This window comes from Dromiciops gliroides, chromosome 1 (assembly GCF_019393635.1).
Source record: "Dromiciops gliroides isolate mDroGli1 chromosome 1, mDroGli1.pri, whole genome shotgun sequence".
Classification (NCBI taxonomy): Eukaryota; Metazoa; Chordata; class Mammalia; order Microbiotheria; family Microbiotheriidae; genus Dromiciops; species Dromiciops gliroides.
Genome location: NC_057861.1, coordinates 696,608,355 through 696,624,842, shown reverse-complemented (window position 1 = coordinate 696,624,842; position 16,488 = coordinate 696,608,355). Strand labels below are relative to the sequence as shown.

The 16,488-nt window shown below is 34.2% G+C and overlaps 1 protein-coding gene across 1 annotated transcript in view; it reads right to left on the bottom strand.

The window, feature by feature from the left end:
* The window catches only part of FAM120A (family with sequence similarity 120A), a 156,247-nt gene that overhangs the window by 54,348 nt on the left and 85,411 nt on the right, over positions 1 to 16,488 (bottom strand). Inside the window, 2 exon segments of the mRNA XM_043984196.1 lie at positions 11,463 to 11,637; positions 14,609 to 14,833. Of these exon segments, the coding sequence (XP_043840131.1) occupies positions 11,463 to 11,637; positions 14,609 to 14,833 (400 nt within the window).

The window sequence follows — 16,488 nt, the reverse complement described above, 5'->3', positions numbered from 1 at the left end:
TTCATATTTGCTAAAGTTGTTTAGACAACTTTTAAGTGGTCATTGTGCCTGAGCCATTCAATTTTTCTGAAATAGAGAATATACAGAATTAGAGAAGTGCCACACAGAATATAATTGTGACCACCTTTCCTAAAAGCCATTGAAGAAAAACACTCTAAATTGCCAATCATTTTTCATAAATAATAAGGGCATGTCTTGACTTATTTTAAACATATTTCATGGTGCTGAATTTTACAAAATATTCAAAATGTATTGTTTAAAAAGAAAGTTTAAATGATTTCACTTTGGAATTATTTAAACATACAGGCAACATTAAGTACGTCAATTATTTGGCTACAAACAAAACATTCATGAAATGTGCCAAGACCATCCATTTCCTTTTAGTTTTCTTTTTATTCTACAATGCAGAAGAATGAAAAATAGGTAATTCTTTTAAAATAATATAATAGTTGTAGTTAATTTATTAACATAATATTTTAAACTTACCATCAGGTCCAATGAAAATATTTGATCTATGTCAAACTTTAGGACTGCCTCCCTAAAAAGTCTATGCTACCCTCCCTCCCCCAACCTTTACACTCAATTCTTTAGGACTGATGCACACACACAGAGGGACAAAAGAAGGGTATCCCTAAGGAGGTCAAAGACAGAAAAAATATGTTCCATACGGCCACAATATAAATTAGCAGCCCATTTTGTGGAAGCAAAAAAGTGAAAAAAAGTAGATGCCCAACAAATGGGAAATGGTTAAACAAACTATAATACCTGAATATAATGAAATATTACTGAGACATGAATATGACAAATTAAGAGAAGCTGGGGAAGATTTACATGGACAGTGATGCATAGGAAAGTGAGCAGAATAAAGAAAACAAAATGCACCAGGATTATAACAATGTAAATGGAAAGAACAAAAACAAATTCACGAAACAGAATACAGTGTAATTATAATAACTAAAACTTGCCCCAAAGAAAAGATTTAAAAAATGCAATACCCTCCCTCTTTGCAGAGGGGGAAGATTCTAGGAATGGACTATCAGATTTGGCTAAAAGATGTTGGGTAATTTTAATCAACTTTCTCTCCCCCATCACTCCCCTTTTAATTTATTCTTTATTACACGGGATGGCCTATTGGGTCTGGAAGGGGTAGTATACATTTGGAAATAAAGATTGTATTAAAAATTTAATAAAGCAAATGAAGAAAAAAGGATATACTTACCTTCTTGAGTAGGAATGATCTTCAAAATTTTAATTTAAAATTTTAGCAAGATACAGATCTATACTAAAATCCATCAAAAGGTTCACCCATGACTCTTAGGTTCTAGGTTCCCTCTCACCCTGCTTTAGTCACTGCTGTTACTAGTCAATAACCCAGACAGAGTTCACACATGTTTTACCTCCCTACTGAGTTAATGACAATAGTTAGGTAGGAAGAAAAAAATCCAGCAGCTCTAGCTGCCTCTATTACTTATGAAGTATTTGTAAAACAAGGTGGGTGAGAAGTGGTCACCTGTGAGGTATTGAAGAACTGAGGAATGGAAGATCCTTTATTAATTACTCTTCACCTATTATATATACAGTTTTGCCACATGAATTCTAGGGAAATGATATAATTGTCTTTTCCTTCATGTTTTTATAGATTATCTACTTAAAAGTAACAAGATTTCATAGAAATGAATCAGATTTCATAAGAGTGACAATTTGTACATGTGATAAAATGAAGATGAGTTTCATACATAAAAAAATTGTATATGGGTTAAATAGAGTTATATTTTGAGATATGGCTTTTATCATTTAAAATATGGGAATGAGAGGAGAATTAGTGGAGAAATTAGAATAAACCCTATTAAAACCAGTTCTACACTGAGATCCTTTTGAGCTAGGTGCATAAAGTGACAATTTAAAATTTCAAACTTTTAATTTTGTCATATTTACTTTTTCCTTACTTTTTTTTTTGGGTGGGACAATGGGGTTTAAGTGACTTGCCCAAGGTCACACAGCTAGTAAGTGTCAAGTGTCTGAGGCTGGATTTGAACTCAGGTCCTCCTGACTCCAGGGCCAGTGCCCTATCCACTGGGCCACCTAGCTGCCTGCATATTTACTTGTTTTGTTTTGTTTTGTTTTGTTTTGTTTTGTTTTAGTGAGGCAACTGGGGTTAAGTGACTTGCCCAGGGTCACACAGCTAGTAAGTGTCAAGTGTCTGAGGCCGGATTTGAACTCAGGTACTCCTGACTCCAGGGCCGGTGCTCTATCCACTGTGCCATCTAGCTGTCCCCCATATTTACTTTTAAAAAATTAAGTTAAGTATACTTATCCACCTTCAGAATGTTTTTCCTGGTGCTGAGACTATTAAGAAATTCTTTAGATCATATTTGAGGTGACCAAAAAACAACTGGGAAATTATTTTAATTTAGAAAATTTAAGTCAGAAAAAACCATATCTTCGATCCCAGTACAGGGAGACCCATATTTCAGAGCCAACATAAGAGGTCTAGGCTTAATTTCCCAAAGGAACTCGTTACAAGTTTATTTCATACCACGAAAACCTCAAAGACATTAACAGAAGGCTTCAGTGTATCATTTCATAAAAAAGGTTTATTATGATGATACTGATATTTATGTTATAGAAGATGTAAGTAAGCTCCTTCCTGAGGAAAGGAATAACCTATATCTTTGTAAATCCTTTAATACCCAGAATAGTGTGCTATTGCACATAAAGTATTTAATGTTTAATGAAAAAAGGAATGGCTTCTTAAATTTAGAAAATCATGCCCCAAATTTACCAAACAGGCTATCCCCAAGTCTTTCTTTTTCTTTTTTTCCCTGCAGGGCAATGAGGGTTAAGTGACTTGCCCAGGGTCACACAGCTAGTAAGTGTCAAATATCCGAGGCCGGATTTGAACTCAGATCCTCCTGAATCCAGGGCCAGTGCTTTATCCACTGAGCCACCCAGCTGCCCCATCCCCCAAGTCTTAATAACTTTAGCAGCTTAAAACCACACACAAAGATTTTGTGGGATATGATATACTTCTGCTAATTTACTATCCTTTAGTTAGAATTCAAGGCATAAAAAAAATCTACAATTACTATCAAAGGGTTCAGAGTTGGTAGTAATCCTTTCATCATATGTCTTTATATCAGGGGAAATCTGTTGCTGTAAGTTAAATTACTTGCCCAATAAGTGGAGCAGAATCAAAATTGGAACCTAATTACTCTGACTTAAAATCAAAACAGCTCTTCCAATCAAAATAGAAAATATATAACCTTTCAAATTTTCTGAACTAAGCACAGATCAGCATACTCAGTTGAGTTTTTTTATTTAGTTGATTTAATTCAAATATTAGGGTCTCTAAAGATATATTAATATCTTCTGCCAATACTAATATAACATATGCAAGCATTTAAATCCCAAAGTAATATTGATACAGATACATAAACATTGAAACACCTTCAAAAAATTTCATATAGTGCATTAACTAAAGCCTTCTCCTAAAACATATTTTAGTTACCATTTATCAAATACATGATAGTTTCTATCATAAGGAAAACAAAAACCTCTCTCCTACAAAAGGTGATCAGTTTTCTTTGATGAACATGCTATTTAAATGCTTTTCAAGTTATCTATTTATCTTTCCAAAATGCACTAAATTCTCACCTGGCACACCATGTACTACAACAAAAATTAAAATGTAATTCTAAACCCTCAGACATATATTTCCAGGTCTAATATCTCTAATTTGATTTTTTTTTTTTGGTGGTGAGGCAATTGAGATTAAGTGACTTGCCCAGGGTCACACAGCTAGTAAGTAGCAAGTGTTTGAGGTCGGATTTGAACTCAGGGCTTCCTGAATCCAGGGCCAGTGCTTTATCCACTGCACCACCTAACTGCCCCTACAATTTGATTTTAATAGCCTATGTCATACTACAAAACAGTATTTTGATAGCAACCATCAAATTATTGGAGTTACTCATTATGGGCTCATCATATGTGAATAGTTCTATTATGCTGAATGAATATGATTCTGATTGATTTTTCAAAAAAATATTCCCAGAGTTGGGATCCCAAGGTTAGCTACTGAAACCATAATGTAGGTAAATGTAGATATCCACACTAGGAACTGACCACTGTAATAAGTGCCAAAATGTCTCCACTGTCATTCTATATAGTGGCCTCTTTAGCATTTTCCACTGCTTCCTTATGGGATGGTAGCTGTAAGAGCTAGTCTGAGATGACATCATTATATAAGACAGTATTCATTTGTTTAAATGAATACAACGATATAATTTACAAATGCTATCTAAAGATACTATTTTCATATTCAAGCAAGTGTTCATAGCACTACTTTGCTGATCTCTAAAAATTCTACTAAGATAAAAAAAAAATCCAGCAATAATAAGTATAGGCACCAATATTTGTCAGTTTAGGGATACTTTCAGGAGTAACTCTATCTGAATCCAGCAGTGGACATTTATAAAACTGAAGAGGTTTTACAAAAGGCTGTGTGGGCAGGTGTTGTGTGTATATGGTAGTAATACTGGTTTTTAAGGAGCACTCTTAGATGTTGCTGAGGGGAAGTCAAACTGAAGTATATACTTAACAAAACATATAATTTCCTCCCCTTCCCAGGTAGCTCTAAAAATATCCCAAAGTGTTGTCTACTTTTAAATGAAATTCAACTAAATAAAGCATTTGAAATGTCCAATTTTAGAAATACAGGATCCTACGCTTAGAGCACAAAGGGACTCCAGAGTTGTATGGTCCGACTCTAGCATATTACAGAGGAGGAAACTGAAGCCCAGAGGTTAAGTGACTTGCCCAAAGTCATAAATGCAGCACTGGACTTCAAATCCATCTGTTTTCACTAAGACTTCTTTTGTTAAATGTCAAAATGGGATCCTACCCCAAGATGTTAAAACTCATAGGTGGGACTACTTTTAAATTGACATGAGGTGAGGCAGCATGATGGTGCAGGACAAGGGGTGTTGAACTTCTTAGTTCAGAAGCTCCACCGCTCACTGCAGTGTGACATGGGGGACATTACCCAAGCTCTCTGGGCCTCCACTTGCATACCTGAACAATGAAGGCATCAGAGGACATTACACACCACACCACCACTTTCATGCACATGCAAACACTACACACACACACGGCATTACACACTAGAGCTTCACACACAAAAAAAATTATTTTAAAGAACAATTAATGTTTTCACATTAATTCCAACAATGTTCTAATCGTCATTACTAATTACTTAGCTACTTTTGCACTTAAACTATACCAAGGGATTATCAACAGCTAGGATGTGTCCCCCCCCACCCCCACCCCAGGGGCGGGCCCTCACCACCTCCCACTCACTCTTCAATCCCTGGCAATCTGACTAAAGGCAACAGAGATATTTCTTTCCAAGATCACACAATAAAAAAAACTGCCCATAATCAAATCAAGCCTTTTCTTTTCTCAATATCCTCATCTTCCTTGATGTTTCCAGAACACATGACATCATGGATCAGTTTCTGTGTTACCGGCACCTTTGCACTTGTATTCATAGCTCTCCTTCCTCTCTGACCTTTTCATTACTTTCCTGTTGGCTCCCCATTTTCACTTGGCCCATTAAACTTAAATATTTCTACCAATGTTCATACAAATATTGAGCATCACTTCTAGTTAAGATTAAGTTTTTTTTCCTTTGGGTGAGGCAACTGGGGTTAAGTGACTTGCCCAGGATCACACAGCTAGTAGTGTCTGAGGCTAGATTTGAACTCAGGTCCTCCTGAATCCAGGGCCAGTGTTTTTTCCACTGCGCCACCTAGCTGCCCCAAGATGAAATTATTATTATTTTTTTTAAGTGAGGCAATTGGGGCTAAGTGACTTGCCCAGGGTCACACAGCTAGTAAGTGTTAAGTGTCTGAGGCTGGATTTAAACTCAGGTACTCCTGAATCCAGGGCCAGTGCTCTATCCACTGTACCACCTAGCTGCCCCGATGAAATTATGTTTAAAAGAGGTCAATGTTAAATCTTTTGCATGGGTTAAAAAAAAAAAATGAACTTCAAAAGTACAAAATGTAATGGGAGACAAGGTTAGATAACAGTTGATCAGAAAAAGATCTGAGGTTTTAGTGGAAGACAAGTTCAACTACGGTCAACAGGGAGTCTACCCCTGCCTAAGAGTGGAAAACTACTGGGGTAAAGGAGCATGTAGTCCCTTAGTTTGACCTAGGCATGGTCTTTAGGGTTCCAGTTGGGTGAGTGGAACAGGAGGAGCAACAAGGCAGAAAAAGCCAGAATGAATCAAAAGAGACAGAAAGCAAGACCTTGTGGAAATAGAATGAAAAAAACTTGGCCACTGACTGTGAGAAGAGGGTGAGAGAGATGAGAGTGATGTGTGGATTCTGAATTCATGAACCTGGTCAGTGGAAGGAAGTTGTGACCTAAATAGAAAAAGAGAAGTCAAGAAACACAGGGCTGGGGGCAGCTATGTGGCGCAGTGGATAAAGCACTTGCCCTGGATTCAGGAAGACCTGAGTTCAAATCTGGCCTCAGACACTTGACATGTACTAGCTGTGTGACCCTGGGCAAGTCACTTAATCTTTATTGCCCCACCAAAAAAAGAAAGAAAGAAACATAGGGCTCCTGAGGGAAAAAAATGCACAGCATTTTAGGTTACATGATTTTGAGATGCTTTTGGGAGATCAATTCTGTCCCTCAAATAAAAATGACTGAAATAACTTCTATAAACCTTTCTCCTTAATTTGTGTAGGGTCATTTACATTTCTGAAAGATATTTATCAAGATGAATTATGTGATAGAATTTTAATTAGTAATAATGTGAAAAATTCCAGTACTGTTGAAGAAGCTTGGTTTTTGGTTTTTTTGCAGGTGAATGGCATAGACATTATCATTATGGTAAGACTTCATAACAGGCTTTTCTTAATTATCCCTACTTTACTAATTTTTCTATATCCTGCACACCCCACTTCAAAATATATAGGATGTCTAAAAGTTCTAACTTTTCTTTTGTGATTTTTAAAAAACAGTAGCTCTTATTATAGTAGGAACCATTGCAGTCATGTGTATGTGTGTGTATATGCATGTTTATGTACACATATATGTTGCTACTATATTTTTAAAAACTATTTTATAATTTTCACCAAACATTCCCAAGATAATTAAACAACTTTTTAATAGCAGTATACTTCTTCTAATTATACTGTTTTCTCTATTTTACTTTTCATCTTAAAATTAAATGACGATGTTTAGAATCACAATATGGACTGGAAGGAAAAACTTTCCTGGCACCATACACATAACATGGTTATTATTTTCATCAGTGTGAAAACAGCTGTTATTTTATGCCTGCTTTTAATGATCCCTAATGTGAAAAGGATTAAATATTTGCTGAGTACCTATTATAAGCAAGGTACTATCCTAGGAACTTTTGTAGATTCTCCAGCCTCCCCACGACAAACTTGAAGATCTATATAGTAGATTTCAGTAAGTTTAGGGAAAGACTGAGGAGGACCATAGGATCCCCAAATCTACAAAGCAAATTAGGCAGAAAAATTAAATTAAATATTTTAAAAATAACTTAAATAATTTTAAAAAAATTAAATAAAATGCAAAAATAAAATAAAATCAGATGACAAAACCACAAATGATTCAGATGAGGAAAGGTAGAACTGTTTAATGTGGTAGTTGAGGAAACTCACTGATTAACTTCTATTTAAAAAATATTCAGAAGCAGAAGATTTGTACAAGGAAAAAGTCCTGTAAAAATAATCTTATAAATGCTAAATCACAAAACAGGTGATGGTTTGGCACAAATTTTAAAGACACAAAAAATGCCTTTTAAAACATTATTGGAGGCTAGATCAAGATCGAAGAGCTAGAACCATGATTTTAGGTAGATAGAAATATAAAAAATAAAGGATAGAGAAAAAGTAAAACTATTAACTCAGGGTTTCAATAAGTTCAAATAACCAAATTCAGAAAAACAGCATATCTTAGGGCACCAAAAACGATGAAATAGGGTACCAAAAATGATGAAAAAAACCAGATATCTCTGAAAGACTAAGGAGACTGGGAGGGGAACTACACGACTAGGGAAGAAATGTTGCCTAGCTTAGGTATGTTATATATTAGTTATAACAGATGGTCTCTTATCTTTGCAGAAAGTTTCTCTGATAAGGGTTTCATCTCAAAGATATATGGAGAATTGGGGTAGCTAGGTGGCACAGTGGATAGAGCACTGGCCCAGGACTGAGGAGGACCTGAGTTCAAATCCAGTCTCAGACACTTGACACTTACTAGCTATGTGTGACCCTGGGCAAGTCACTTAACCCCAATTGCCTCACCACCCCCCCGCCCCCCCCCCAAAAGATATATGAAGAATTGATTCACAGCCATTCTCCAACTGATAAATGATCCAAGAATAGGAACTAAGTTTTCAGAGGGGAAAATCCAAGCTATCAACAGTTATAGGTAAAACATTCTAAATCACTAATAATTGAAAAAATACAAGAACTCCAAGGTTCTACCTAATACCCAACAGATTTTCAAAGCGGACAAAAAGGAAAAATTACAAATACTGAAGGAGCTATAGGGAAATAGGTAAATTAATGCACTGTTGATGGAGCTGTGAACTGGTTTAGAAATACCTGAAAAGTAATTTGAAACCATTGCCAAAACATTATTAAACTGTACATACCTTCTGACCTATAGATATCAATATAAATCTATACCCCAAAAAGATCAAAGAAAGAGGGAAAAGATATATTTGTTCAAAAATATTTATAGCAGCCCTTTTGAGTGGCAAGTAATTTAAAACTGAGGGAATGCCCATTAATCAAGGAATGGCTGAAGAACTTTGGAAAAAATTTCCCATTATGAATGGGAAAAATCATAATCTTCCCTAAGTGAGTACCCAGGTTATATGCTAGTTCTATCACTCTGTGTGTGTGTGCGTGTATAAGCAAAAGGAAATGTTAACCCATTTCAGAACTGAAGAATCATAGTAGCTTTCACTCAAATTCACTCTTCTTCCTCCATATCTTGGTTGTACACTTTGTCCTTTTTGTCCTCTGTTAAGTAGTGGATGCTATATAACAACGCCAACAGAGAATTCCCAGTACACCAATGTGACTTCAAACTTCGATAAACAGAAAAGCAAAGAAAAAGTTTGTTTGCAGCAAAAGTTCAGAAAAGACAAAGACTGGTAAATGGCATGCATCAACCTTATTAAAAATATTTTTTATTACTTTTGGCAGGCCAATAAGCCTGGATATTTTTTAAAATTTCAAAAGTTAACTAACGGTACAGCTAATCACAGAAGAATTTATGGTACTCAAACTAACATTCTCTAACAGCAATATTATAAATTACAGTGGTAAAACAGGTTGTCTTATTCAACCTATATTTTATGTAGCTGTGATCATAGAAGTATCAAGAGATTTGAAACTGGTTTTAGAATTCATGGCTAGTTGAAGTAAAAATCATTTTCAACTCAGATTATGAGCATAAAACATCCTTAAGAGTATTACACAGTAGTTGCTATAAAATAAGGACTATATTGTTAAAGCACAAATACCAATTAGGACGATAATAATGGAGGCAGAGCAGTAGTTTGGACATAAATACTGAGGCATACTAGGTCTTGTGCTGGCTTTCATCACACCGTTGAAAACCATCATGAAATTCTGCTTGGAGAATGAATAAACTAACTTGCAAAGAAATGGAATCTCTTAAAAAGGTCATTGTAGAAACTAACAGTATGATGATAAAATATCATACGGGTTAGATCAAACAGAAGGAATACAGTAAAGGTATCATTTAAATTATATCTATTAAGTACAATGATCCATTTTCAAATCAACTTCTACCACCTTTGTAGCAAGACGAAGGGAGGAAGGGAGGGAGAGGGAAAGAAAATGCATAAACAAAGTCAAGATAGGCAAAAGAAAGAAACAGCTTCTAATGAATTTGCGACTGGAAGATTAGTGACAAACAACAACAGTAGACTAATAGGGTTTATATGTACCTCAGAAAGAGAGTATCTTTTGAAGCAAATATATGAGGCACTGTCAGAAAAAAAGGAAGCATATACATTTATACACACACACACACACACACACACACACACACACATATATACTATAAAGCACTGAAAAGGATCTTTTCATTATGGTTCCAAGAAATACCATAATATGTACCCTAAAGTACATATTATTCAAGGACTCATCATTCCGATCACACTTAAGAACAGCAACGACTAGTCATATACTTTCAACTAATGGCAGTGCAAGTCAATTAACTTTATAATAACAAGCTCACAGAATTGTGATTTTGTCACAGGAAATAAAATAAAAATTATGTTACAATCATACTTAAATGACTACTCTATAGAATATCTGAGTAACAAATAAAAATGTTATTTAGAAGATTTCAAAGTAGCCTCCAAGTTTAAATCTGAAAGCTAATAAAAGAGCCTTATCCTCATTCTATGACTTGGAATTACATTCATAAAAGACCTGAAGAATTTTTTAAGAAACTCAGTATCTTTTTTTGTCTTTTACTATTTGATATGTACCACAGGGTTTTTTAAAAGTTAATTTAGTAACTATGATTTTTGTCAAGAATTTATGATAAATTCTAACTTAATATGCAAAGTAGCTTTTCCTTTATTTTGAAATTAATTTGGGGGTATATTACACAGAATAACAATACATTTAATATCTCTATTACCAGATAAAATTTCTCAGGAGGGAGTAGCATTTTTGCAACATCACTCAACCGCTGCATAGTTGCAAATTAAGGGATTAAAAAAATGTTAACAACTCATGATTTATCAACATTTCAAACAATTTTTTAGTTTCACTTAATCTGTTGACCAGTACAAATTTTAAGTGGTCTTTGTGAAAAAATATGATAACAGTGTTATTAATGATGCAATAAAATCACATCATAAATGCCATGGGTTCAAAACTTAAAAAAAAAAAAACAACCTTGAATTAGAGCAGAAAAAAAGACACCAGAGAATTTTCAAGAGTTTCAGCAAATATACTTGAAATTTGAAGACTGAGTCTCAAAAAGTTTCACTTCAAAATTTAAAACCACAACATATGCACTTAAGCACATACTGTGAAATAAAATATGCTAATTACAGAAAGGAAACTGTCAGGAATCATATTTTTCATGTCCACTTTTGGCATAAAAGGAAAACTTAAAATTTGATTGCTTTATGAAACTAAGACAATATAGTGAAAGAAAGATCAATGATTGACTCCCCCCCCCACCCCCCCGCCCAAATCTCATAAATCTGGCCCTGCTGTCCAGATGGAAGTTTCATCTTTGTTACATTTATGAGGCCCTCAAAGCTAATTGAATAATGTCTCTTCTAAACCTTTGGAAAATGCACAAAAGATTATGAGGTACTGAAGAAAGCAAACAATGGATTTTACAGTACATACATTCTGGTGGAAGTCTGTTCTTTCTAAAAGCAAGTCTTTCAGTTTTCTTTCTGCTTTCTGCCAAACTAAACAGGACTCCGTAAACATACTGACGAACTGGCCTATAAAGCAGAGCAGCAGGAGGCAGGTCTTTGTTGGCTTCATCTTCAATAGAAACAGCAATTTTGATTTCACCCTTTGCATGGAAGAAAGCAGAATAATATTGCACATTTTTCATGTTGAATTAAAAAAAACTTACAGAAATATACCGTTTATCCTTTTAAAAACATTTCTTCAATGCTATTTTTAATTAAATGGTCACCTTAAAATGAGCCAGTACTGAAGTGCTTGGTATGAGTTCATTTAGCAGTCTGTAGTCAAAAATCTGTTTGCAGAGCTTAAAATACATTTTTCACTATTTTAATTCCCAAATTAGGAAAGAAGAAAATCCTATGAATGATTCAAAACACTTTGTAATGGCTTGAAACAATCTTATCAGACAAATGATCTCTTAAGGATATTATAGAAAGGACTCCTGCACTGGACAAGAGGTTGGACTATTATCTTCTCTACAATCTTTTCTTACTCTAAGATTATGTGATTTTTAACATAGAAAAATTAAATGCATGTAACTACTTCATGAATGGCTAGATATATAATAATATAAAAATACAGGTAATAAACTTTATATTCCTTAATAAGTAATCCTAAATTGCCTGCCTTACAAGGGTATCACTGTCAGTTTACTAAGTAAACAAGAATTTGACTAAATTTTTCTTACCCTATTCAGCACAAATTACTCCATCTTTAAAAGTGACTTACCAAAGATAAACTTTTGAATTGACATTAATTATGTCTTAATGTTTTACCTCCTGTTGTTATGATTTAGTAAGTGCTCAACAAATATCTGTTGAATTCCAAGACAAACTAACTGCAGCCTCACAAAGCCAGGCTTGATTTTTCCATTCCCATGAAATCACTGCCCATTCCCTCCCAACCACCGCTTCTAGCTAAGAGAAAACAATAGGTCCATCTTCCAAAAGGGCTCCACAAAAACTTTATATGGCTACTTATATAGGTAGACTATTTTACATCTTAATGAGAAGTATATTTTGGGATTCTTATGACTTAGGTTATCTGAAAGTGTTTTTATTAATGCTGTATTCACAACACAATTTGACACCATAAATCAATCATAATACATATCACATTAAACTGATTCTAACTCTATATGTAGTTTCATAATTAATATGATACTATTACTTATCTCTAGGTAGCTACAGTGTTCAAATATTCCCCTTCAGAGTTACATTATTTAACCATGCTTGTACTATTCTGCTTTAAAAGTTCTTTAGGAAACTATCTGTTTGATGTAGTCAGATGTAGACAACATCTTCAATATGTTTTTTCTTGGGAGAAATTTTTCAACAGAAAAATACCTCTTGAAATGTTTCAAGTATTATCTCACTGAAAATGTCTTGCCCAAGTCAATTTAGACATAGAGAAAGATATCTCATTAAATACTTTTTGATTTGTCTTTTCTTAAATACATTTAGCATTCAAGAATGTCTTTATTTTTAAATAGCAAGCTTAAATAAATAAGTTGTCTTAATGACAAACATAGCAGTATCTCAGTTTATAAATGTTTGTCTTTAAAATAATTGTTAAAATGATGTGTATTAGTGAAACGCAGATGCACACAATATTGTATGGTTTTCTTTTAGATTTTAACAATTATACATAAATCAAATAGTATATCCATCAGTGTGTAGATTTGATCATTTTGATACCACAAGGTGATTTCAAAGAACTTGACATCTGGAAAACACAGAGGGGAGAGTTTGTAGTATCTAAAGAAGTTGGTTCATTCTCTAAATGGATTATAACCCTTTCCTACAATGGTCATTTTCCACTTATCCACTTCAACTTCTATTCAAGTTCAAAAGCTTTTCCATCTCAAAAATATGATAAACTAAAAGTGATGCTGTACACATACATCTTAATCCAATAATGCAGTATAATCAGAAGCAATTACAATTAAAGTAATAAACAGTAGGACCTGGATAAACAGTAATAGATTGAACACTCCTGATTTCTTCTAATAAATTAAGCAGGACTGGGGCTAATTGGTTAACACTCCCTACCAAAATAAATCCATCTCAGAAGTTCTATGGAATTTCGTGTTTGTGTGTATGGTTTTTTTCTATACCAATCAAATGCTGTCTACAAATTTGAAATGGAATTACATTAAGATAGACAGAAAAGAACCTTTTGACTGAGAGTAACTCTCTGCACAAATGAAAGCAGTGCTTCATTGGAACAATATTTTAAAAAATACATCTTAATTAACAATTGATCAGGAGAAATTCCCATTTTTCCTATACTATAAAGTAAGGCTTACAACTATTGCATAAAGAAAATTAACTTAGAAATCATTGTAAAAATTAATTGCACATAAATCTTAGAACTGAAAGGAAAAAAAAAGATTTTCTAGAATACTATCCCAACATCATATATGGAGGTATACACTTAGAAAGATACTTAAAAAATTAAAGTACATTTCTGTGAAAAAGATCTTTGCATTTTCTGATTTTATGCACATTCAGCAATTAACATCTTGCATTACATTTTTAATATTTAATTATTACAAAATCACCTTCAATGAGATGGAACATGTCAAAATACAGAACGCATTAGCCACTCAAAAGGCAGACATAAAGTTGTACATATTAGTGACTGCATCTAAAATTAGAATAAGACCTGAAATATGTATGGAGAAAAAAAAATTTAATGAAAAATCAAAATGGAAAAAAAAGGAATCCAAAAATAATTTAAATGATGTTACTATTGAAGTAGATGAAAATTTTAAAATAAATTTACACTAAACTGAAGAAAAGCACTTCTAATGTCTATAACAAAGTAATCATTTCTACAAGTAAAAAGACTGTCTTAGTGCATTCAGTGGTTGTTAGAAAAGGAAAAGTATTTGTATAATTTTATATGTTCCATTCCTGCTTCAGAAAAAATTAAATGTATGGGACAGTGAAATTATTTTCAGAATACATTTTGTAAAGACACAGAGTAACACATCATAAAAAAAAGGGGGGTGGGGGGAGATTGATTACCATCTATAAACCCAGTAATACTAGTGATATCTTAGATAATACCTTTGTAAGAATATGAAAGATGTAGGGATACATTAACCCCTTCTTGTGCCTGTGCTCCGCTACTCTCAATACTTCTGGTGCAACAGGAGGTAATGGAGGTGTGGTAATATCCATGTGGTTCCTGGTGGGCATTGACAAAAGGCAGGGGATTTGTGCAGTGTTGGCTTGGTTCCCTTTCCCTTCAGCTATCTGGCTTCCTGAAGAGGCAGTAGAGGAACCTTCTGCCTAAAAGAGAGAAAAGGAAAAATCTATTTAACATCACACTTACCAGTAGAAGGTAGGTAATTTAAAAATTATCAAGTTCAATCAATTTGTTTTACACATTAGTGAAGAGAGAGCCAGAGGTAATGTGACTCACGAGCAGTCACAAAGTGAGGCAAAGAAAAAGTGCCAGGGTAGGAACCCAGGCTCCAAGGCAATGCTCCTTCTGTGAGTTCCTCCTCTTAGCAACCTCCAAATGTCTTGACATATACACAATTAAAATGGTTTGCAAATAAGGAAATTATGGTATAAATGAAATGGACCCCTAGTTAAAAACTTTGAAAAAAATGAATTACGACGTGAGGGCATGTATGTTCTCATGGAAACACACACACACACACACACACACAGAATACCATTAGATTCTAGTGAACTTCTAATAAGCTTGCAAAACATAATAGAACATTATGAACTTAACTTCATCTATTAAAACAAAGGCTAAAAAGGTAAGTCAAAACTGATACCAAACAATTCGTTTGTGTTGTCTGTGCCTTACTTGTAGAATTTAATTGAACGTCTCTATAGCTACTATATGCAAGGCATTTAGAATACAAAGACGAAAAAGGAAAATCATCTCTGACCTCCAGGGGTTTCTATTTACCATGAAGATGACATATACAAAAATGAATAATTACAAGATAGTTTGAAATAGAGAGCACTATCAACCAGGAGGAGAAGGGAAAACAATCAAGCTAAGCCTTGGAACTCATCATTTTAAGGTGGGAGGCTGAGGGAGGAATTAAATATGGGAGACAGCTTGTGTGAAGGCAAAGATAAAAGAAATGGAATGCCATGATGGGTAACAGCAAGATGGCCAATTTGGTAGCAATATAAAGAGCATGAAGGAGATTAATGTGAGATTAGGCTGGAAAGGTATTTAGTGCCAGATTGTACAATGATGGGCACTTTAAATGGAGGGTGAAGGAGTTTGTACTTTGTCTTGGGAGGCAATTGGGATTATTAATAATTACAGAACAAGGGAGTTATATGGTCAGACCTGTGCTTTAGGAAGATTATTTGGCATCTTCATGAAGGATGTAGTGTAAAGGGGAAAAAAGAGGAAGGGAGACCAATTAGAAAAGCTATTTTAATAATCCAGGTAAGAAGGGATGAGGGCCTAAAATGAGGTGGTGACCAGGTGAGTATCAAAAAGGGAAGAGATATAGGTCCGACGGAGGCAGAATTAATCAGACTTAGCAACTTATGGGGCAGCAAACCAGAGAGAAAAAATCAAAGATGACTCAGAGGTTGTAGACTTCAGTCTCTGGAAAAAAAGATGGTACCTGAACAATAAAAAGATAACTTGGAGATGGGAAAGTTTCAAGGAAGGGGGAAGATAATGAGTTATGTTTTGTACATGTTGAGCTTGAGATTCCTACAAGATTATCCAGGCGAAATATGAAGCTACCATTTAGTGATGAATGACTGGAACTCAGGAGAATTTTAAAACTGCTTATATTTAAAATGGGAGACTATCTTATTGCCAAGAGAATAATGCAAAGATAAATATTAATGTCAAAATGTTTTAGAAGGTACAATTTTTAAGTACAAGGTAACAAGTAGCTTTGTTACACGTTTGTATTTTTCAAATCATGGGATTAGAAGTGAGGTGCTAAATT